This window comes from Xenopus laevis, chromosome 1S, assembly GCF_017654675.1.
Source record: "Xenopus laevis strain J_2021 chromosome 1S, Xenopus_laevis_v10.1, whole genome shotgun sequence".
NCBI classification, from domain to species: domain Eukaryota; kingdom Metazoa; phylum Chordata; class Amphibia; order Anura; family Pipidae; genus Xenopus; species Xenopus laevis.
The window spans coordinates 49,629,291-49,655,124 of record NC_054372.1 but is presented as its reverse complement, the minus strand read 5'-3'; the positions used below and the strand labels follow the sequence as shown (position 1 = coordinate 49,655,124).

The following is a 25,834-nucleotide window of genomic DNA, read 5'->3' as shown; positions in this document are numbered from 1 at the left end:
AAAAGAACGTTGGACATTACTGGCAGACTATGGACTCCGAAAACAAGAGAAGTGCAATTTTTCTGCATCGTAAAAGAAAAGAAGAAAGTAATACCATGCCGGAGAGGTATTTATTAACCACAGATAAATAAATAAACAGGACTCAAATTAGTCTATGCCCTTATTTTATAACAATCATCAAAAGAAAACATATTAGAATGGTTTATCGAAGCACTAAAATAGAAACTTTAGAAAAACAACATTTTCTAACAAGAATGGAATGCCTCAGTAGCTTATAGTGCTGGCAGTAGAACTGTCCTAGTACTGCTGAATATTCAGGATGCAGGAGCAGTAATAGCGCCGATGGAAACTTGGCTGAAGTCTTGAAATCTGTAAACGTCGCACCTCCCACTAGTATGGCTTCTTTTGGCTTTGCACAATATCACAATAAAGAAACGTATACAGAATAATAGATCTAGATTATTAGTAAAGCAACTTAAATGCTCCATGTACAAAAATAAAAACGATGAAATGTGCCGTTTCAGACAAACACGCGTGCATCATTCTGCAAATAAAGGCATAATTTGGTTTGAACATGTACAATATCAGGGGATGAAGGAAATGATGAAATTCAAATGTTTTGGCTGGAGAATTTGAGGGGATTTACCCTTTATAGTAAGAGATTTGGCAATAACAATGCAAATGTCCTTATAGTATAAGGTAGGTCCGAGCAGCTTTTATAAATTAAGGGGTATATAATATATAATTATTAAATAAATAGAAATCAATCTCAAGTATACAGCACAGTATAATTTTACGTTACAGCAGTCCTTACACTTCAGCTCACGTTTGTACACACAAATAACAGTAAAAACATGGGAATATCAAGTCACAGCCCTTATAATAATCTGGCTGGGTCTTCGTTAAAACTAAAGTCACAGACTAACGACAGGTGATCGGAGGGATAATTGAAAGAAGGGAGCCTGTTGGGCCCAATCTGCTCTTCTGTTGGCAGACCTAAAGCATTATTTACCCTCAGGGCATGCTGGGAGTACCAGATGTAATCCAGAGTGTGGCATGACTCTCCTGTGGGGCGGATCTTCCAAGTAGTGTAGGGCGGTTCGGATTCTCCGTCTTCACTCAGTAACTTGTAAGCGCTGTTGAGGTTCAAGCTGGAGGAGGCAAATCTTTTGTATACTTCTTCTGTAGGCTCTGCATTGAAGTCTCCACAAATAATAAGTGGAACTGTGGCACCCTGGGTAATTGATTCTAGGTTGTGTAGCAGGTCAGTGCCTTGTGCCAGCCGAAACCTCTCCCATCCTGTCCGTGCCTTTAGATGAGTGACCGCAAAGCACAGTAGCCTTCCAGTTTCACAACACTGCAGGGTCTCAGCAATGGCCACCTGGTTGGTTTTTAAAGTTCTGGCTGACAGCCTGATTTTGGAACTGTTAACCAGTTGGAATCTATCCTGCAGGAAGAACAAGGCACAGCCATCAGGTCCATTGTTGTGCTCCACATCAAGACAAGGAGACCATGGTTTGGCTAAGAAAGTGCACTGGTAGCCCAATCTGCTCAGTATAGGCTGGAAGGTATCAAAGTAGTGATCTACCTCCTGGAGGCACAATACATCAGGTTGGTACATCAGGATTTCCTCAAGGATCAAGTATTTTCTTTCCTCCCACTTCAAGGCCTCCATAGGGCACATTATAAAGTTGTCTTTGCCTTCACCAAGAGCTTCAAAAGAAAAACCCAAATTAATTGGAATAAAAACTCGTATAACATAACATAAGTTTCAGATGTATATCTAGTAATAACCTCAGTGGATTATAGATGGGGAAAATGTTAGTCATTTCCACTATAGCAACATGCCAGTGATTGGAAACGGTCTCCCTTTCCTATTATCGGATGATTGTATTTTTGGATCAAGTGAGTCCCTATGAGAGCACAGAGAAACCTGAGACTATAAATTGGGTCTGTATTTTATATCTAGCGCTGTAGGTATGCCAGCCAACTCTCCCAATCAGGGTAAGTTCCACATAGGACGTATACAAGCATACAGACATGATGATAGTGGTCAGTAGCCAATCTAGAGGCTGCACCCTGCAGGCAATAGCACACAGGAGTAATGGAAGAATTGTTAGCCTGTGCGGCATAAAAATATGCCTGGAAATCTGGCAACTATTCTGTTTTCTGGGCCCAGATATAAATAATCATCCCACATCATTACCAGTGAAGAGTCTCACATCTCTTCACTCACCTACAGCTCACATATTTCTGTATTTATGTGCAGTGACTAATGAATTCTGCTCCCTCCTAGAGTGGCTGCTAGTTATTCTGTTCATTACCTTGTGCCAGAATGTTCCACTGCATCACTCTAAACGTCCGTGGCTGCTGGCTACTTGAGTCATTCCTTAGGCTCAAGAAGTCTCTTTGGACGCGGGCCGGACGCTCTTGCAGGGCCACTTGGCACTCTTCCAGAAGCTCCTTGGGATCAATTGGATCACACTGGTCATGCTCAGAGGTTTCTAATAACTCCTGGTGCTGGGACACAGTAGTACTACTGCTAAGCGTCTTGGCGAGAGCGCTGTACAGCCGGCTGGTGCTGTTTCCCATGGAACACACTGCAGAGGAAAAAAGTAATGGAACAGTTAAGGGCAGATTTATCAAGGGTCAAATTGAAAATTCTAATTTTCTGAATGTTTTATGGTCAAAACTGTCAAATTTGACTAGGGAGTTATTCAAATTCAATTAGTTTTTGTTTGTTTTTTTTTAAAAATTTTTTATTAGATTTTCATACTCTAGCACTTTAAAGGGGACCCGTCACCCAAAAAAATTGTTCAAAATCCTATTTTATCACATTAGTCAAGCAAAATTAACTTTAATCCACTTTATAAATTATTTCAGTCTGGGGATTCATAATTATAACAAGCAGGCAGGAGCCATTTTGTGGACACTGTTATTAAGACAAGTCTTGCATCATTTCAGAATCTTGTTTGTGCACCAGAATGGGGGATCTGATGTCCATCCCCATGCCCTGGCTACACAATTAAACGGTGAAGAGAACGGGGGAATGTGGGGAGCGTGACATCTAGGAAGTGCTGAATGGAAAGTGAAAGTCATTGCCTACGGCATAGAGGAGGGGCAGGCAATATTTGATTGACAGCTGAGATATTTAAAATGTACAACAGTTATGAATGCTTTAATAAAAAATAGGTTTAATTTGAAAAGGACTTTTATTATACAGCTTTTTGTGTCTGGGTGAAAGGTCCACTTTAAAAACTCGAATTACACTATTCGCCACCTAATACCTGACAAATTGCTGTTTAAGTCAATGGGAGAGGTCCAGGGATCAATTTAGAGTTGTTTGTGGCCTGACATTTGAGTTTTTTTCGGACAAAAAACTCAAATCGAGTTTCTAAAATTCAAATTGAATTTATTTCGAGTTTTTGGGTCGAGTTAATTCATGCAAGTTTAAAATATTTGATTTTATTAATAAATTTCGATTGGCAAAATTTTAAATTTATGGGAGTTTAGATACGTTTTTAAAAAAAACTCACATGAATTTGAAATTCGACCTTTGATAATGTCCCTTTTAATATGCTATTCACCGACTGTCATTACATGTCACATAATACGTATGGAGCCTATTGCATTGCTACCTCTAAAAGTATCACATAATGATTGAAGCAGGGAAAGAGAATTTGCCAATACTGTAGGTATTGGAGCCACTCGCCTATTTATACATTAGTATCATCATGGCAACAAGTTACACACTACTTTATATTTATTTAGAAGGAACAAAGTCTTATAATTTAACAAACAAAGATTACAGAATAATAATAGGATAAGAGGGCCCTGCTCAGAAGACTTTATAATCTAAAGGGGTTAATCCAATATGTAGCTAGAAACAGATTTTCTGCCGAAACATTATTCAGCTACCTGCCCCACACAAATAGAACTACTACTAGCCAGCAACACACAGCAGCTATTAATCTCCATGGAAAGCACAAGTCAATAAATGGGAGGTTCACCGTATCGTATTTGTCCATTCTTAGCAACTTTTCAATTATTTTGTTTGTGTACAAATAAAAAAAACTGGGTAAATAGATAGGCTGTGCAAAATAAAAAAAATGTTTCTAATATAGTTAGTTAGCCAAAAATGTAATGTATAAAGGCTGGCGTGACTGGATGTCTAACATAATAGCCAGAACACTACTTCCTGCTTTCAGCTCTCTTGTCTTCCCCTGATTGGTTACCAGGCAGTAAACAATCAATGACTTGAGGGTGGGGGCACATGAGTCATAACTGTTGCATTTGAATCTGAGCTGAATGTGGAAGATTAATTACAAACTCACTGAACAGATATGTACCATGTGGTCACTAACTAAGGTGGCCATACACGGGCCAATAAAAGCTGCCGGCAGACCGAGTTCCGACGGACCGCGGCTGCATCTGTTCGTTGATGCAGTCCCGCGATCCGACCACCCATTCCCATTCGTTAGGATCCGATCATTCGGGCTAGGGCCCACGATCGGATCAGCCTGATATTGCCCACCTCAAGGGGGGCATATCGGGGAGAGAGCTGCTCGTTTGGCGACATCACCAAACGAGCAGATCTCTCTGTGTATGGCCACCTTAACTCAGAGTTAGAGAGCTGCAAATCAGGAGTGATGTTCTGGCTATTATGTTAGACATCCAGTTACTCCAGCCTTTATACATTACATTTTCGCCTAACACCTATTTACACAGTTTTATTTTTACACTGAACGGTTCCTTTAAACTTCAACAGACATTGTCTCTTTTCATCTGCCATCATGGCTTCAAAAACACAGCCTTGATTCTGGGGTAACGGAGACTTTTGTGACCAGGTTATATTCCAAACTGGCCACACACCCATGAACAAATTTCTAGCCTTACCCTATGCCCAACCCTGAGTGTCTGCACTGAACAGTTTCTTGTGTGATACAGATGCAAAATAATTAGGGATGCGCCGAATCCACTATTTTGGATTTGGCTGAACCCCCGAATCCTTCGCAAAAGATTTGGCCGAATACCGAACCAAGTCTTCATTTGCATATGCAAATTAGGGATGAAAAGGGGGAAAACGTTTACTTTGTTTTGTGACAGTCACGCAATTTCCCTCTCTACCCCTAATTTGCATATGCAAATTAGGATTTGGTTCGGCAGGGTAGAACGATTCGGCCAAATCCGAATCCTGCTGCAAAAGGGCTATCCTGAAATGGATCCTGGATTCGGAGCATCCCTAAAAATAGTTGTAAGTACCATTGCACTAGTAACTCACAGTCTGCATGTGCTCCCAAACTGAAGGGTGAAGGGACAATTCGGCCCTTCGACCACATGGGAAGGTGGTTGTCATTTGGGGGGTACTATGGCAAATGGTTTGTCCCGAGGAATCTGCAGTTACCTCAGCACTGCTGGAGAGAGATTCCTGTTAAGTTCGTGAGCATTATGGCGATGTCTAAACTGCGGAGTGAGGATTCGTCTAAGATTTACGGATGGCTAGAGAATGAGGCGGGCCGTGAGGAGATTATGAAGGTGTTGCTTGCATGTCAGCGCGCTCTAGGAGTGGTTACCACAGAAGAGGCGGACGCGGAGACGGCGCAAGCAGCATCCCCTTCAGGAAGCGCAGTGTCAGTACTGACAGCAGCGTCTCTGAAGAAAAAAGCTGTTCATCGCAAGAGGCCTGCGTTACCTATTGGTGCGGGTAAGAAGAGACCGGCTAAGAAGGCTTCAGCAGGAGCAGCAACTAGAAGTGGCTGGCCATCGATGTCTCCTCCTGGGTTGCACAGCACAACTTTGAATAGTGCAGTCGTGACAGTGGGGGAGCAGGTTGTTCTTCCTTCCTATTCGGGCACTTCTGCAAGTGGCTTAATTGTATCTCCTAGTATCCCTTATCCCATTTTCCCTTCTGTATTTCCTACTACCACCATTGATGCTATTATGCCTTCCATGTCTCATGTTCCTTCTGCTTCTCATGTACCTTCCACTTCTCATGTATCAGCCAATGCTGATGCTATACAGCAGGTTGGCACTGTTCAGGCAGTTGAAGCTGCTAAACAATCTTCCTCATTATGAGCTGTGCCTATTGTTCATTCACAGGCTGAGAGCAGCTCTGCAGAGGGCACAAAAGATACAAGCATACTGCAGCTGTTAGGTAATATTAATGTTTCCTCCTTAAATGTTTTATTGAATGCACTTAAAAACTCTGGTACATTACAAAAAAGTGCAGGGGTTTCTGAAACAGCTTTTCATCAGGCTATAATTTGTCAAACTACTCCATTAAGGTTACACTTAAGTAGCTTGGTTAAGGAAAAGATAATTAGGGGTGAGTATGTTGATTTGTTATCATTGCTGCCAAGTGCTAAGGAATTCGTGCAAACTGAAAAAAAAGGAGACAGTGAGGAGGATAGGAGAAGGCCTGTGGCGAGGACATTTACAAACTGACTACAGGCGTTCTGTATCAATTGTAACATTTTGACAGAGAAATATCCAGGATTGGCTCCTAAATTGTTTAGACACCTCGATATAGTACTAGAGGCTTACAGAAGTTATGGCAGGGTGGCATGGTATATTTACGACGGTATATTTACGACGATCGCAAAAAATGGCAGTGCAGAAAACATTATCTTGGGGTCAAAAAGATGTTGATTTATGGATGGGCATGTTGATGCCCAGGCCATTGTCAAATTTTTCGAATCAAAAAAGTCAGATGAATGCTCAGGGTCAGAGTAATGCTCAGAATAAGTATAATACTTGCTGGGCATATAATGAGTCACATTGCAAATGGCAAGCATTATGTAGATTCAAACACGGATGTACTCAATGTGGAGGGGCTCACCCAGCATTTTGATGCATCAAGAAGTTTCAGGGTATCGGAAGAGGTGGAGCAAGAGACCAGCAAGGTAAACTCACACACCCCGGTGAAGCTACACGTAATGCTGCCTTATCTAAAGCTATATCCCAACCAACAGAAAACTCAACAAATATGGGAGGGATTTTATCAAGGTTTTGTTATACCCTCTGTTGATAATTCTGTTATGCTGCCATATCCTCATAATTTGAAATCTATTTATCAACCCACTGGAGGCAAGGAAAAAACTAGAAAAAGAGCTTTTATTTAATAGGATTTGTGGCCCATTTCCGTACCTTAATATGAGGATTTTACCTTTACGCTTAGTGCCTAAAGCTGGCCATAGACGCAAAGATCCGATCGTACGAATCAACGTACGATCGGACTTTCCCATCTCCCGACCCTCCACTAACCATTGAGATCAAAGTCTTTACCATTCCGATCAAATAAGAACAGATCACCCAATGTTCTGCCCCTGACAGCAATCGTACGATACTTATGTCTGACAACACTAGTGACAGTCTCCCTCTGAAAATCGTACGATCAGCAATACACGCAGAGATATTATCGGCAGCCGACAGAAATTTTCTAACCTGTCCGATCGACCAAACGACCGATCTCCGACGGACGAAAAATGTCGGGACTCTCCACACATGGTCCGAAAATCGTACGAATCCACGATTCGTACGATCGGATCTTTGCGTCTATGGCCAGCTTCAGAAAGAAAAAGGTTCTTTTCGTTTAATACATCATCTTTCTTATACCAAAGGCCTTTCAGTCAATGATGCTATAACACCTGAAATGTCGTCCGTTTCATATGAATCATTTGATGATGCAGTTGAATTGGTCAGACAGTGTGGCAAAGGTGCACTTTTAGTAAAAAGGGACATTGAATCAGCATTTCGTATTGCCGATTCATCCACAATGTTATAAATTACTAGGATTTCATTTTGAAGGTCAGTTCTTTTATGATACTTGTTTGCCAATGGGTTGTTCATTGTCATGCAATTATTTCGAGTTGTTTTCAAGTTTTTTGGAGTGGGTTGTGAAATTTGAATCGGGTAATAATTTTATCGTCCATTATTTAGATGATTTTTTGTTTGTGGGACCAAAAGGTACACAGACATGTTCAGAGAACTACCCGTCTCCAGATAAAGCATCAGGGGCCAATTAACAGTGAAAACTGTCCGGTAAATAATCATAACATCTGGACTATCATATTATCAATAATCATCACAAAATAAAGAAAAAAAGCATAAAGTGAAGCATAAAGGCAGATTATTTTAAGAACCATCTGCTACCCTCTTGATGTGCATTATTACTACTAATGATTTTTATTTAGTGATGAGCAACTGGCTGCCCAAAATATTGCTGAACTACAACTCCTAGAAGCATCTCACAGCAGCCTTGGTTTGATTAGCTTTTGTTAGAATGTTCACATTTTGCCATTTCCCTATCAAATACGAGTAAATGTATGTATGGGGTGGTGAAGAGTAAGCGGCAGAAAAATAACGAGCAGGGTATAGAAGATTTGCTTATGCAGCACAGTACAGTGACCAGAACATGTGTTCCTGTGAAAGACACCTATTATTAATAGAGCTCCTAACAGATTCTGCAAGTCTCAGAAGAGATGACTCAGGGATAAGTCAGCCTAGTTGCATGGCATTCAGAACAAGGTAACCGGAAACATGGTTTAAAATGTAAGCCTGGAGAACTGGTCAGCACTACAGCTCCACATAACAATGGATTTATAGTTTTGCCCCAGTTAAAGGCACAATAAGAATGATCAGACTCGTACCTCTGTCTGACAGGTATTCCTTCTCCAAGAAGCCCATTGTGTGTGTGAGCTGTGCATCCATTCTACCCGTGTCTCAGCTTATGCTTCTCTCACAGCCCTTCTGCTAAGGCTCATGCCTTTCTGCCAATATATAAACCTTATGACGACTAAGCCTGTCTGAACCCACGTACAGGGAGAGGAAGTTAAATATCTGAAGCCACGTCACGCCACAGTCAAGGGCATTAGGACATCTGTGAATGTAAATACCGCACATACTTGCTGCTTTCATCATACAACTTTAATGTCACACTAGAAAGGCAACTTACATTCACATGCCCATCTAATTCAGTCTTTTATTTACAATACACTTCCCAAGCAGCAGAATTCAAATGTTAAAAAAACAAGAAAAAAGAAATGAGTTTGGAGATGTTTGACATCTAAATATACACAAAGTACATATTTATTAGCAGCAGCATGTCTATTGCTTCTCCCCTCCTAGGAGATCTTCCACAGTATTTTCTACCTCCCCTGCTGTTTATTTCATCATACATTCCTGTATATGCGCCTTTCATAGAACACACTGTACAAACTTGAAAGGGCAGAACTAAAGCCACTTCCTGTTCTCAACGAGTGCTCACATACTAAGGTGATGGCTCTGCTATCTATGATGCGTGTGGGGACTTAAAGGAACAGTAACAAACCACAAAATTAAAGTGTTTTAAAGTAACGACAATATATTGTTCTATACACAACAAAATTGGGACTTCACCCCCTGCCCATGTGATTCAAATATACGCAATTAGAAGTAAATAACACCTGAGAAATATAGTAAAATAAAAGGCAATATTTATTCAACACGATGCCAAATATGATGTTCTGCACTGGTAAAATTGGTGCGTTTGCTTCAGAAACCATACTATGGTTTATATAAACCAGGGGTGTCCAAACTACGGCCCGCGGGCCAACTGCGGCCCGCGACTCATTTTTAATTGGCCCGCAGGCCGCAGCATTTCACACCACCCCCCTCCCCAGTCGGTGCAGTGGAAGTGGCCAGCGGTGAAGAGGAAGTCAGCTGCAGTACCAGAGAGGGAGCCGGAAGAGGAGCAGAACGTCGCAGCAGGTCACACGCGCACCTGCTGCACTTGAGAATACTTGCTGCCGACTGGGATTCGACCTCCTCCCCATTCCCACTGCAGCAGCCAGCCTCCGTGAGTTTTTAAAGCTCTCCGTTCTCTCTCCGTTACACACTAAACTTCTGTCACTCCCCCTCCCTCTCAGAAACTAAAGGTGGACTCCTTGATTGTGACTTACTTCCCTGCTGCCGCACATTCATTTCTATGTGATCACTGAGACACGTGAGAAGTGTTGAAAATGTGCTGCTGCAGCTTGATCCTGCTTATCTCTGATCACATAGAAATGAATGTGCGGCAGCAGGGAAGTAAGTCACAGTCAAGGAGTCCACCTTTAGTTTCTGAGAGGGAGGGGGGAGCTGGCAGCTCCAGAAGGAGAGGAGCTTGTGTGTAACGGAGACTAGAGTTGTAAAACTATCGAGGGGGGGGGGTTTGAGTCAGGGGATAGAAAGGGTTTTTTAGTAGTGTAGCTTTTTTTTCATGCCTGGTTTCTGAGAGGGAGGGGGAGTTACAGAAGGTGAGTGTGTAACAGAGAGAGAATGAACAGTTGAATAAAAAATTACAAGATTACAGAGAGTGGGTGGGGCTGGCTATCAGGCCTGGACTGGGAGTCAAAATAGGCCCTGCCATTCCAAGTACACAGATGCCCAAACATCCCCCTACCAGCCCAAATAGCCCCCTACCAGCCCACTATTTGGTAACTTTCTATGGAACCATATAGCAGCCCCTCTGGTATTTGCAGAACCCATAGATTGCCAGTCCGGGCCTGCTGGCTATGGGGAAAGAAGGAGATCAGTGCAGTAGGGCACTAACATATCATAGTAGCTTCACATTTAATTTTGCCTGGATCCAGCAGCTTCATGAAAATAAACTTAATGGTTCGAGTCAAAGAATGTCAGGCTAAACTGGCCGGCCCCCACACATTTTCACCTCATCAAATCTGGCCCTCGTTGTTAAAAGTTTGGACACCCCTGATATAAACCATATATATCAAGCAGCTGTGTAGCCATGGGGGCAGCCATTCAAGCACAGGATACACAGTAGATAACAGAATCCCATTGTACACTACAGAGCTTATCTGTTAACTGCGGTGTATCCTGTGCTTTTTCTCTTTTTCAGCTTCAAATGGCTGCCCCCATGGTTTCACAACAGCTTGTTAATGTAAATTAATGTTAATGTAAATTATAGTTAAGTTTCTGAAGTAAAGTGAGTCATATCAGTGACTTACACGGAAACTTTAGAAATCCGAAGCAATTCATATGCCATCTTTCACTCCTATTCTTGCCGACGGGAAGGCATTTTGGGGAGTTTAGTCGCCCGAAGAAGAAAAGATTTGTCGCTGGGTGACTAATCTCCCCGTCTGCCAGCACCTTATAAAGGGTGAAGACACACAAAGCTACTAGTAGCAGCTACTTGTCATGGCTACAAAACTCCAGAAAATATCCTGCCATAGACAATGCTGAGAATTGCCTCTACTAAAACACATGTAGAAACAGGCAATTTTTTTTTTTTAATAGCACAAGCTCCAATTTACACAAGGGTCATAAATTTTGCATCAGTTGCTCAGGTGAGTTTAGAAAAATTATGACTTGTTGCTGAAGTTCATTGGGTATATATCTCAAAAATGTAGAAGACCGCACTCATGTAGATAGGTGAAGAATGGCGGCACTCACAGGATTTTCAGGAGAAATAAAGAAAACCTTTTTATTTAACTCGACATTTCGATCCCTCACAGGGATCTTTCTCAAGAGTATACAAACACATATATATATATATATATATATATATATATATATATATATATATATATATATATATATATTATATATATATATATATATATATATATATATATATATATATATATATATATATATATATATATATATATATATATATATATATATATATATATATATATATATATATATATATATATATATATATATATATATATATATATATATATATATATATATATATATACACACACACACACACATATATACATATACACATATATATACATATACACATATATATACACACATATATATACATATATATACATATACATACATATACACATATATATACATATACACATATATATACATATACACATATATACACATATACACATATATATACATATACACATATATATACATATACACATATATATACATATACACATATATATACATATACACATATATATACATATACACATATATATATATACATATAAAGGGTAAGGGGGTAAGGCATTTTTCAGTAGCAGTATGCACAAAATGTCTCTGTCTTAAATATATTGATAATGGGTTGAGTGCAGAGGAATCTTGTATTTGTCTATATGTATTTTGTGGTCACACCCTCATTGCACCCCAGCCTAATGATTTTAAAAACTAGTGGTGAGCACAACTTTCCCTTGTTTGTTATAGTTCTACAAGAGCAGTGACCAGCTCCATGTTGTAGCTCCCACCCCCTCCAACTATAGTCAGGTGATCCCACTGGTGTCTAATAAAAGGGCAGCCAAGTTTGTGAGTTTTACTTTGAAAGCAGCTAGTAAGTTGCAGGTAAAACGCATTCATCCCTTTTATAAAATGTATAATGAAACCATAGAATTCTTAATGAATCAAATGAAAATTGAGCATAGGACTGGCCAGATATGGGATGACTTTGACGTAGTTGGCCAGCTTAAATATATTGCAATATATGGACAAACAATCCCTGTTTTGTTTAAAGGGTAAGGCATTTTTCAGTAGCAGTATGCACAAAATGTCTCTGTCTTAAATATATTCTAAGTGACCTTGGAGTTATATGAACTGCATGAAAGTACTTACGGTAGCCTGTGGCTTCTTGTTTGTATATGTTCATGGAAATCTTCAATGCCTTCTAATTTTATTTTATGGCAGGGGAAGTTCCCAATTTATAGATAATGTACAACCTCCTAAAAATGTTAAAGGGTCTTTGTGTTGATAAGGGTGATAGAAAAGGGACAAAGAAGAATATCACTTATGATTTTTAATGACAGCATCTGAAGATTGCTGTTGGGTGCCTGGCCACTAGTACAGGCCATTGTCTTGCCCCACACAAGGCTAATAAGCTGTTGAATAACTCCAGAGGGGCAGAGTCGGCAGTTATTTTCAGTCTATGGCCGGCTGAAGCTAAATAACCTGCTGACTTGTAGCGTCATGCTTAATTATAGATCACTGTATGAGTTACAAAGGTGACTTTGTACATAAACACAAAGCCCTTAAAGGAGAAGTAAAGCTTAAATAAAGAAGTAGGTAGAAATGCTATACATTATGTTTTGTGCTTCTGTACCAGCCCAAGGCAACCACAGGTCTTTAGCAGTAAAGATCTGTGTCTCCAAAGATGCCCCAGTAGCTCCCCATCTTCTTTTCTGCTGATTCACTGCACATGCTCTGTGCTGCTGTCACTTACTGAGCTTAGGGACCCACTCACAATATACAGTACACATAGAACATAAATGTCACAATATAAGGCTGATTAGTTATTAATACAAATAATTACTACATGGCAGCACAGAAACCAGTGCGACTAACATCAGAATTTAATAATCAGCCCTGTAGCATCAGCTTATATTACAGACAAACCTAACTTTCTGCTGGATAATTAGTGACGACCCCTAAACTTACCTTCTCAACAGCTGGTCAGAGCCCACTGAGCATGTGAGTGTCACACATACTTTCCAAGATGGTGACCCCCTGTGACAAGTTTGAAGTCTTGGATTATTGCTGCTATTGACAAGCTGAAACTTTAGGCTGGTGCAATAAATTAACTATATAAAATATGCCATTTTTAGCCACATTCAGTTTTAGGTTTTAGTTCTCCTTTAAGTTTTGCAAATGCTGTAAATGATCCTGGCTACATCCCTGGTACCTGAAATGAGGGGCCTGAATAATGTGTCTGGCACCAGAGAATGGCAACAAATAGCAATGGAAGTTATGAAGACGGCATGCAGATTAGTCAGTGATGCAGTTTTGCGATCACAATCAGGGAGAGGAATGTGTGTGCCAAAGATATTAGGAAGGCCGTGATCCCTACTAATAATATAGGAGACCTCTTCCAATATGGAGAATGTGCAGGCCCATGTACACACAGAGAGATAAGCTGCTTGTATAGAATAGGTTTCATTGCTCTATCAGACAAACAATTCATTAGCTTCCCACAGGAAACAACAAATAATGAAATGTCACATGGAGAGATTGCCTACATTATCTACCAGCACTCGCTTTGTTTACTACAAATTGTACATACAATATAAGCCTTACACAAGATCCATTTGTTGAACTGTAACACTCAGCACCACTGGACCATTCTCTGTTGCAATAGTGGGAGAGAGACAAAGGGCACACGTGCCTGTCCTAAACATAGCTAAATGGATTTATAAAAGCAAACAGTGCCCATGCTGCCCATCTCTTGCCCTTGGATCCGGAGTGAAGGACAGGGCATGGTTGTTATTAAGTATGTCTGATTGAAGCTCTGCAGGCATTAGAAGAAGCAGCGTGCAGACCTCTGTGCTGAATATATACACGGCCTCACCCACCAGCACTGCCCTCACGGGGTCCCCATGCAGGCTGCTAACATGCCAACATATAATGCCCACAGCTTGTGCTGGGATACCCACCTGTGAAAAGCAATTTATTCTGCCAGTCTACTGAACGCTGCTGTGTGGTAATGGGCATATCCATGAAATAGAAACTTCACGGTCACGTTAGTAGGATGGGCATGGGAATGTAGACAGCGGCACCTACTGGAATTACTGCACATTCTGCATAGTATCTGCCAAGCAGTAACTAAATTATACAGAACAGTCTCAGATATGTAACAAAGCGTTGCCTTTATAGCAATTAAAGGGGTGGTTCACCTTCAAACGACTAGTTGGGTTCAGATAGATCACCAGAAATAACGACTTTTGCCAATGACTTTCTATTTTCTATGTGTCACCGTTTTTCTAATATTGAAGTGTAAAGAGTCATGTTTCACCTTCTGGAGCAGCTGTGGGGGGGGGGGTCGCATAAATAATGGAAAGTAACTGAAAAAAGTCTTTATTTCTGGGGAACAATCTAAAAACAACTGAACTGAAAAAAGTGTTTGGAAGGCGAACAACACCTTTAAAGAAATGTAACATTAAAGGGATACTGTCATGGGAAAACATTTTTTTTTTTTTTTTTTAAAAAACACATCAGTTAATATAGTGCTGCTCCAGTAGAATTTTGCACTAAAATTCGTCTCTCAAGAGAGCAAACAAATACTTTTATATTTAATTTTGAAATCTGAAATGGGGCTAGACATATTGTCAGTTTCCCAGCTGCCCCAGTCATGTGACTTGTGCTCTGATAAACTTCAGTCACTCTTTATTGTAAATTGGAGTGATACCCCCCCCCCAGCAGCCTAACAACAGAACAATGGGAAGGTAACCAGATAACAGCTCAGTGAGCAGCCCATGGTTACTGTCATGTAGTTATGCTGATGGCCAGGCTTAATTCATGTGATGGATAGGCCTTGGATGACTGGCCAGGGATTGTCTGCCATTGTTGTTTGGTAATCCAGTGGTTATAATCATCAGATGATGGATAGAATATTATATATACACACACACACATTTTATAAAAATATATATATATATATATATATATATATATAATATATATATATATATATATATATATATATATATATATATATATATATATATATATATATATATATATATATATATATATATATATATATATATATATATATATATATATATATATATATATATATATCCAGGATTCGGCCGTATCCTTCTGCCCGGCCGAACCGAATCCGAATCCTAATTTGCATATGCAAATTAGGGGCAGGGAGGGAAATTGCGTGACTTTTTGTCAGAAAACAAGGAAGTAAAAAATGTTTTCCCCTTCCCACCCCTAATTTGCATATGCAAATTAGGGTTCGGATTGGTATTCGGTTCGGGGGTTCAGCCGAATCCAAAAAAGTGGATTCGGTGCATCCCTAATATATATATATATATATATATATATATATATATATATATATATATATATATATATATATATATATATATATATATATATATATATATATATATATATATATATATATATATATATATATATTGTACAGCATTCAAGAGAAAAGCATGTCTGTTTGTTATAGAATCATATGTATTTATCTGTAATCATAATGTGAACAAAGGCAGATATTCACAAACCTCTGGGTACACAGTCCATAACTCTCAAGGGGCAGATTTATCAAAATGTGAAAATAGAACTCGCATCAGAAAAACTCACTCACTTTCTAGTCATTCCTATGGGATTTTTATAGTTGTATTTATCAATGGAGTTCAACATTTGATAAATATTGCTTTTAAAAAATCCCATAGGAATGAATAGAAAGTGAGTTTTTCTGTTGCGAGTTCTATTCTCACATTTTGAAAAATCTGCCCTTAAATGTCAGGACAGAATATTCCTGATAAAGTAGATAGATAAACATAACTTTGCGCTCTAGTAAATGACAGTTGTGGTTGATTGTGACTCATATAAAACAAACACTTAAGATTGGAACTGAATACATTAACATTTACTAATAAACTGACTCACACACAGATCACCATTTCCGTCAGATCTTGCTTTGTTTGCCCCAGGCAGGCTGCTACTGCAAATGGCCACTAACACCCTGATAGTAATTACACATATTGATCAGAGACGGCAGCTCGGCACCAGCAAGGTTAAGCTATATAGAATTACAGAGAATGTATAGAATAGTTCAAAGAAAAGCAATGACAAGCAACAAGCAAACTGCCTACATCTGCTAAGTCCAACAGGTTAGCTGCCAAAGTCAGCAAAATGTAAAAGTTTATAGATGAACCCCTGATTTAAAGGGCACCTGTTGCCAAAAAATATTTTCCCCAACCAAAGGTGCGGGTTAATAGAGCCCACACTCCGGTTGGGGGTAAAAGTATTTTTTTTCTTAAACTGCTCCCGTCTGCACTAGAACACTGGCAGCCATGTTGCACAAAACGCGCATGCACACAACGAACAAGTTGCTCATTACGTTACCCTCCAACCGGAGTGTGGGCTCTATTAGCCGGCACCTTTGGTTGGGGATAATATTTTTTGGCAACAGGTGCCCTTTAAGGCACCTGTGGGGTATTAATAGTGGAACAGCACATTGCCAGCGAGTGAGTATCAGTCAAGAACACAGGAATCCGCAAGGAATGACTGTTAGACTCATGAACACACAAACACTGCTGCACAAATTCTTAGAAAACATAATGGGAATAGCTGTAGGTAACATTCTGTTATTTAGTGGATTCGTCATTGCTCGGTTGAATGGGATTGTAGCAAGTATTAAATACGAGAAGAAGTGGTTGGACTGGGTGCAGCATAAACAAAGAAGAACAAACTGTACGTGGGGACGAGGTAAAATGATCAACATTAGTGACACCAAGTACTTCAGGCATAGTACACGGTGTCCTTCATTTCAATGATGTAATAATAAATAACAGCTTCTTGCAGCCTGATCTGGAAGATTTACCAAACAGGCTGAGCAAAGGGTATCCAGAATAAATCTCAAGGGCATCCATTTTTTCCAAAGGATGCAGAGATGTAGGGTTGTGTTGGCACAAGAATATTGCAGCCCTTATATCTGTTCAGTTTAGCTTTAGGGTAGAGACAGACGTATAGATTCAGGGAGGTTTAGTTGCCCATCGACTAATAGCCTATTCTTCAGTCGAATAATCTCCCCGAAAAGCCTTCCCGCCGGCTACAATCTAAATCGCCGGCGGGATGGCACTCTGAGTACTTTGTTTTCTTAAGTCGCCCGAAGTTGCTTCACAAGGAAACTTCGGAAAGCCAAAGTGATCTGACTGTCACACCGCCGACGATTTACATTCTAGCTGGCGGGTAGGCAGTTCGGGAGATTAGTCGCCTAAAGAAGAAGCGATTTGTCACCAGGTGACTTATCTCCCGAAATAGCGTGTGCCCTGGTCCTAAAGGGGTAGTAACCCCAAATAGAGCATTGTGCATAATGACGGCTATGTGAAACACTGCAGGGGTCCTTTACCCAAATCTCCAAGATCACCACAGCGTGTCCTGCAAAACATGCAGTTTCATGTTTTGACATATCAGCCACAGTCGTATCAGGCACATCAGCCCCTTGCAACTACAATTACAATGGAATTCTGGAAAAAAAGCATGCTGAATATAAATGAGTCCATTTATCAGAAATCAGATATACTCCAGCCAAGACTTTGACTCACAGAATGTCACACAAGTGCTGTTAATAATATACACGTAAAAAACAGAAATCTGCAAGGTATTGTGGGCAATGGAGTTTGGCCAGAGGAGAGTTGAATGATGCAACAGTGCTCAGTACCTGTATTCAGAACAGACAGATACTGCTTTTAATAGCAGTTACATTCACAGATATCTTTTAAACTGTGTAATTAAAGCATACTAAGGAGCTTAGAATTACATTTGGTTTTTACTGTATTTAATATTTTTTATATTTTGGTTTACATCTACCTTAATCAAATACAAGGTTGAGCTGAAAAAGATGCTCAGATCAATGGTCAAATGTTTTCAAGAAAAGTCCAGTTGCTTTAGACTTAAAGGGATTCTGTCATGATTTTTATGACGTTGTTTTTATTTCTAAATGACACTGTTTATACTGCAAATAATTCACTCTACAGTATAAAATTTCATTCCTGAACCAGCAAGTGAATTTCTTTTTAGATGTAATATTGGTGTTTAGGCAGCCATCTCAGGTCATTTTGCCTGGTCATGTGCTTTCAGAAAAAGAGCCAGCACTAGGATGAAACTGCTTTCTGGCAGGTCCATTGGGACCTGGATTTTACTATTAAGTGTTGTTCTTAGATCTACCAAGGAGCGGCTATCTGGTTACCTTCCAATTGTTCTGTTGTTAGGCTGCTGGGGGAGGGGGGTGATATCACGCCAACTTGCAGAACAGCAGTAAAGAGTGACTGAAGTTTATCAGGGTACAAGTCACATGACTGGGGGCAGCTGGGAAATTGACAATATGTCTAGCCCCATGTCAGATTTTAAAATTAAATATTAAAAAATCTGTTTGCTCTTTTGAGAAACGGATTTCAGTGCAGCATTCTGCTGGAGCAGCACTATTAACTGATGCGTTTTGAAAAATTTTTCCCATGACAGTATCCCTTTAATCCTATTAAATGACCTGGATGAATGAGAATTTTCATAGACATATTGCTTTAAAAGCAGACTGTTTCTGCAAACACTTTGTGGGTTTATTGTGGGAATGATCCTGCTTGTAGTAGCTCCTCCAACTGCCCAGAACATATTGTGTATGAGCACCTGGGGACCCAGACAGCCAGACATATTGCCCAAGGGCCACACACAGGCACACCTAGGTCACTGCATGAATCAGCTGCTGCTACATAACATGGTCATTTCCTCTCTGTATTTAGTGTGGTAGAGTGACCAAAACAATGTGGGAAAATGTGTGTTTTACCTTTTAAGTTCTCCTTAGTGGGAGAGGTAGGCACCAGGAAGGGTGTTCATAAAGAGAGAATAGGTTCTCTCATTAAAGGTTTTGGCAGGCAGATTCTGGAAGCTGGAGTATTCTGGAAAGAACAGGCAAGCCAGGTACTCCGATCCAGAAGTCCAGCTCATGGATTAGAGCTCACCTTTCACAGGAAGGCTGTCCTGTGGAAAGGTATTTAGGTCTAGTGAGGCTGTTAGGAAACTCTCTCAGAGCAGGACACAGAGCAGGAAGGATACCTGCCTGTGTGAGGAACTCCCAGAGGGGCTGGGGGTGCCATTTGCTACTGCAAGGTACAGAGAGAGGAGACCAAGTGACAGTGTCTGTCTGTCTGACTGAGGAAAGCCAGGAGGCTGAGCAATCCCCCAGGAGATTCGTGAGTACAGGGGTGACCCTACTTATGTGTTTGCATACTGGTAGTCCACAAGGGGCCCAGTTTAGTAAGGGAACTCTTCATGTGTAAAGGTAGAGCCCAGTGGGCAGGATTTATTTTTATTATTTGTTTTGTATCCTGAAATGGTCACCCCTGTGTGTAAATAAACTGCCTTAAAGAGAAGAGAAGTGTCTGTCTTGGATCCCGCAGCTTACATATGGTGGAGGATGCGGGCAGAAGTTTGTTAGGAAAAGCAAACTTTGAAAATTTAAAGTGACAGACACCATCTTAAAGGCGAGGTTAAAGGTTCACCAAAAACAGTGAAGTTGGGAAACCGTGTACCGTGAGTTTAAAATACCCATATTGTGTGTTGCAGTTGCTGTGGGACTGTGTAAAGTGAACTTGGGCTAAAACAAGTGTGAAAGTCCTGGCAAAAGTGTGTTTGAATCATTGCTCTGTGGTTCAGAAGCTGCTGCTGAAAGTCTGCTCACATGTGCAAGTTAATTAAAGTGGCTAATTGTATATGCAGTGTTCACAGTGCAGAAATGGGCAAGAAAAGCAGAAAAGGTTCTGTGAAAGCAAAGTGTTTGCTGAATGTGTGTCCTAAACAAGAGGAAAGTTTGGGAAATCAAAGTTATGCTGCTGGAAAATGTTTAACACAAAATAATATGAATTGTGTGCCTAAACTTAAAAATGCTGTTGGTGTTAAACAAACATGGGGCATAGACTGTGCATTGCTTGGAGATGGCAATAAATGCGATTCATGCAAAATATCTCCGTGTCAAGGTGAAAATTGTGCAGCTAAAGTGGGTAGGTCACAGCCCAAGGAAATTAACACTAAAGCAAACTTCCAGGTGCACCAATGGTTAAATAGAGTGAAAACTGACAGTGAGAGTCAGAAGCTGCAGTGCCTTACTGAAATGGTTCAGTGGTTACAAGAAGGAACTGCAAAGTATTTACCAGAGTTTCCAATAAAGAGTGTTGTGTTTGCACTTATAAAACTGCTGGGAATGAAACATAATTTTGATATGATGAATTTTGCCTGCCAAGCATTAAAATGTGTTTTGGAAAAGTTGCCTGTCTCTTCTGAAGTAGTAGTTGATGCAGTTCCCATATTACTGGAAGAGGTACAATGTGTAAGAAACTTGGATGTGGTAGAACAAGCTTTTGCTATCCTTGAGATTATGTCTCATACACATGGCAGGGCCATATTACAGACTGGTGAACTGGGTGACTGTTTCTATGACTTAGAGTTCTTCAGCATCCAAGCACAGAGAAATGCTCTAGCCATGGCTGCCAAATGTTTACAGGAAATTCAGCCCAGTGAGTTTCATTGCATTGATAGAGCTTTGCCAGAGTTGTCACAAAGGTTAAGCCATCCTGACAAGGAGTCAACAGAAAGCATACTTCTGTGTTTCATGCACCTCACCAATAACTTTAAGTTTAACCAAGTGCTTTTGGAAAAAGTGTTGTGCCCTGAACTGGTAACCTACATCTTGCAATGTGATGGCAAGGAGAACAAGATGGTAGCATCCCTACTCCCACTGGTAAAGGTATTAGCAAATCATGAGAGTGAATCCTTGGAGGGGAGTGTGCCAGTTATAAAGAGAGAATGTGCTGTAGCCTCTCGGGAGGTTGATGCTTCTACTGCATACAAAGCAAAGGAGGTAAAGACGGCAGCTAGAGTGCAAGTGCCCACTAAAGCTGTTGTGGAAGAGGCTGAAAGGAGGGATCAGCCTGAACAGGTAAAATACATTGAAAAGTTGAAAATGATGTATGCTGAACTGGCCAAGGCTTTTAAAGAGAAAGAAAGACAGCTTGAACAGTGCCAAAGAGAGGGTGTCACACTTAAAGAAGTGCACTCTGTAAATGTCCTTGATCTGGAAAGAAAAATCCAGTCACTAAAGGGGAGCCTTGCTTCAGAGATTGAGAATAATGCCCTGGAGTCAGAGCGGAAAAATGGAGTTGTGACAGAGCTACAGAAGGAGGTCGCTGACCTAAAAATCAGGCTTGCAGAGGCCTCAAACCTTCACAAAGAGACTGCTGAGAGAGCACAAAAATATGAGCAAACGTGTACAGAATTAGCCCAGGCAAATGCAGCACTGCACACACAGGTAGTAAATTTGCAAAGGCAATGTACAGAATTGACTGATGCCAAGGACCTATTGGCTGACGGCGAAAAGAGTCTGCAGGAACAGTTGAGAAGAGACACTGCAGAAAGAGCAACATTGAAGTTAATGTTGGATGACCTTTCAGAGTCACACAGGTTGCTGGAGAAACAACTGTGTGATGTGCAAACCCAGAAAGAGGATCTGGAGCAATGCATACAAGCAAAGGCCAGAGCTATAGAGGAGCTTCAGGCCCACCTTAAAGTGAGTCAAGCTGAGAGTAAGTTTTTGAGGGATCAGAACTTTGAGTATAAAGCTGAGAGCGATTCTCTAATGCAAAGACTTTACACGTTGCAGGCGAAAGAACACCAAATCACATTACTCCAACAGAGGGAGTGTTTACAATGTAAAGTCCATCAGAAGGATGTGGAGATTCAATTGTTAAAGGAGAAGTTCCTACAGACCAAGTTGAAGGGTGCGTTTCAAGACCAAAATGGCTTGATGGTGAACAAGAAATCTGAAAGTGGAGTTACTCCTGGGATGAAAGAAGTTGTAAGCTTTACTGACCAACTGCAAGGGAGTGCAGTTGCACAATATCCTAAGCTTGAGGAAACAGGTGTGCCTAATTGTAAAGCCTTACATTCTGGTGAGCCAACAAAGCTATCTGCAGTTGGGTCCAATACACACCTGGAAAAGAGCCTTGATGTCAAGCTTGCAGAAGTGAAAATACCTGAAAGGAAAGTAGGGAAGGACTTTGGGACAGAAAGTCCAGTTTGTCATGTGGAGCCAGTCAGTGTGGCTGATGAAAATTGTATTGATGCTATAGTTCCGAACAGAACTGCTATTGAGAATTCAGCTGTTGATCCATGTTCTAGAACCCTGATGTCGGAGAGTACTAAGGAAGTACCTCATGCAAAAGAACAGTTTAGAGACTGTGTTTATGATGTGCTGACTAACAATATTTCTCCACAGGTTTCGGATCCAGTTGTGCTACAACAGAAAAGTATGGTAAATGTGTTACCTATGATGTTATTGCAAGGAGACTTTAAATTGCTGTGGGGGTCACTAAGTAGGAAAAAGGTACCCCTAGGACAGGTATCCCAAGCGGTAGGGATTCCAACAATGTCTTTAAGTCTCCTAAGCCAAAATGGAAGTGCTGATGACCAAATGAGGAGTAAAAAGGTTTTCGCTTCAAGTTCCACTTTAAGTAAGCAAATGTGTGTGGAACTAAGTTCAAAAGGTCAGAAAACCCCCACGATGGTCAAGTGCCTAGAGCAAGAGAGCAATGGGATGGCTTATTGTGCTCACCCCTACGGGCTGAAGCAGAGGGGGAGGATATGTGGTAGAGTGACCAAAACAATGTGGGAAAATGTGTGTTTTACCTTTTAAGTTCTCCTTAGTGGGAGAGGTAGGCACCAGGAAGGGTGTTCATAAAGAGAGAATAGGTTCTCTCATTAAAGGTTTTGGCAGGCAGATTCTGGAAGCTGGAGTATTCTGGAAAGAACAGGCAAGCCAGGTACTCCGATCCAGAAGTCCAGCTCATGGATTAGAGCTCACCTTTCACAGGAAGGCTGTCCTGTGGAAAGGTATTTAGGTCTAGTGAGGCTGTTAGGAAACTCTCTCAGAGCAGGACACAGAGCAGGAAGGATACCTGCCTGTGTGAGGAACTCCCAGAGGGGCTGGGGGTGCCATTTGCTACTGCAAGGTACAGAGAGAGGAGACCAAGTGACAGTGTCTGTCTGTCTGACTGAGGAAAGCCAGGAGGCTGAGCAATCCCCCAGGAGATTCGTGAGTACAGGGGTGACCCTACTTATGTGTTTGCATACTGGTAGTCCACAAGGGGCCCAGTTTAGTAAGGGAACTCTTCATGTGTAAAGGTAGAGCCCAGTGGGCAGGATTTATTTTTATTATTTGTTTTGTATCCTGAAATGGTCACCCCTGTGTGTAAATAAACTGCCTTAAAGAGAAGAGAAGTGTCTGTCTTGGATCCCGCAGCTTACATTAGCTATATGTCTCAAGGTGAGTATGTCGGTGAAAGATCCACTAGTTTTGTAACCTCACAAGAACTTACCAGATCGAAATCTGGCAGAAAATTTGGCAGAGAACAATTGGACAGGTTTAAAAATTCGGTGGGAACAAAGACCCCATAGGCTTGTTCATGCCATCCTCATTGTGACAATATGGCCCTAGGGTCCAACGACCTGATCAACACATCACTCCCCTCAAGGTGGACACATTAGTAAAAGATCCACTTATTTGGCGACTTTGCCAAGGGAGCAGATCTTTTTAGGTATGGCCAGCTTAAAAGTGTACAGCAAAATCAGATTGACGCTGATGATTCAGGCCCTTCAGACAAATCAGCCAGTTAATCGGCCAGTCCATGGGGCCCTCTCTATGGTATCTGTGTTTCCATATAAAGACACAAGGCTACAGGCTGAGTTATACAGGGAACTCTGAGTATCACTCATGTATTATAAGGGATAATGTACCCCCTACTGTAAATGATAAGGATATTAGAAGTCACTGATGGTTTCTGTTACCATATAAAGACACAAGGCTGCAGGCTGAGTTATACAGGGAACTCTGAGTATCACTCATGTATTATAAGGGATAATGTACCCCCTACTTTAAATAACAAGCATATCTATATATACATATATAAAATATGCGTGTGTATAAGTAAAACACCAGCACACATTTAAGTGTGGGCTGCTTTGATTTTTTTTTTTGCCTGGGCTGTTTTTTACTCCCAGTCCGGCCCTGCTTCTATGTGATCTGATTGTTTGGCTCCGGGGCCAACGATCGCATTAAGCGTGTCACTGACCTCACAAACGAGCGGATCTTACAGTGTATGGCTTTAAGGCGGCCATACTGGCACCAATATTATTGTACCAAACTAATTTTCATACAATATTTGGTGGGTGTATGTACAGAATTCTATTGTTTCTACCTCTAGATCTGATGATGCAGCTTCAGTGTATTGAAACGAACTATCTTTCCTGGAAGTAATTGTTATTTCTATAGCACCTTTAGTTTACAGGGGCCTCTGTGAATCTTTAGACAGACAGACAGACTACTAGGCAATGGCGTTACTTGTAGAAGAAAACGAGCAGGTTGGACTGTGATTATATGAGCCAACAAGTCAATGTGCACGTGACCTCACTCACCAGTTCTAGAGGCAGCTCTGGCCGCTGTCCCTGTTGTCGCACTTGCGGCTGCCGCTGCGGAACAGTTGTGTCCTCCTCCTCCTCCTCCTGCTGCTGCTGGGGCTTCTCCGATCCAGCCGGCAAGACTGTGGCAGCAGCTGAGGCCAAACACGGGCCCCTGTCCTGGAGTCGGAAGGGCTCTCCTCCTGACGGGCGAGTGTTGGCGCAGAGAAGATGCGCACGGAACTAGCACGTCTCCTAGCGCCGAAAACAGTCTGCTCGCCGGGCCTTGATACATCACGCGGTGCACTGGGTAGAGGGCGGATACCAAGGGTCTCACTATGCTGGTGCAGGATCTAAGAATAACGTGTTCAAATGGTAAGGGCAGCAAACAGCCCGGGATGGAAATAGCGTGCGAACTACAGATGTGGGACTTCTCTTCTCATACCGGCTGTTACATCAGCGCGCCAATGACGTCACCAATTCCAACCCTTGGGAAAGACGACTAGTGACACGGGGGTGTTTCTCTGTGACAGCGAGAACGAGTTACACAATTCACTCCCCTTCACCCCCTACACCCTACAGGTGGTACAGGCCAATATTGGGTTTCCCTTATCCGTAAGCACAATGGGATCACTGAAAGATATGAGAAGTGGGGGAAAGGTTAGAGCTATTTTAATGTGCGGGGAGTGGCGTCTAGAGCTGGTCTCACAGAGTGAATGGGAGTGGAAGATTAGCTTCGTTGTTGATAAATCTTATTATAAAATCACGTGCGTGACCACTTGTTTCTGTGCGGAGAAGAGGACTCATTACCTACCTGTCCTCTTGTGCCATGTCAACACACTCTCTCTTCTTCTTGCTTTCTTATATATTCTTATATACAGTA

At 41.2% G+C, this 25,834-nt stretch overlaps 1 protein-coding gene across 1 annotated transcript; it reads right to left on the bottom strand.

Annotated features, from left to right (window-relative positions):
* Positions 1–155: 155 nt before the first annotated feature.
* Positions 156–25,348, bottom strand: noct.S (nocturnin S homeolog; the record flags this gene model as incomplete). Its single annotated transcript, NM_001095793.1, is given in 3 exon segments — positions 156–1,713; positions 2,325–2,600; positions 24,970–25,348. Coding segments are annotated over 3 exon segments (1,389 nt in total). The 3' UTR covers positions 156–877.
* Positions 25,349–25,834: the final 486 nt, after the last annotated feature.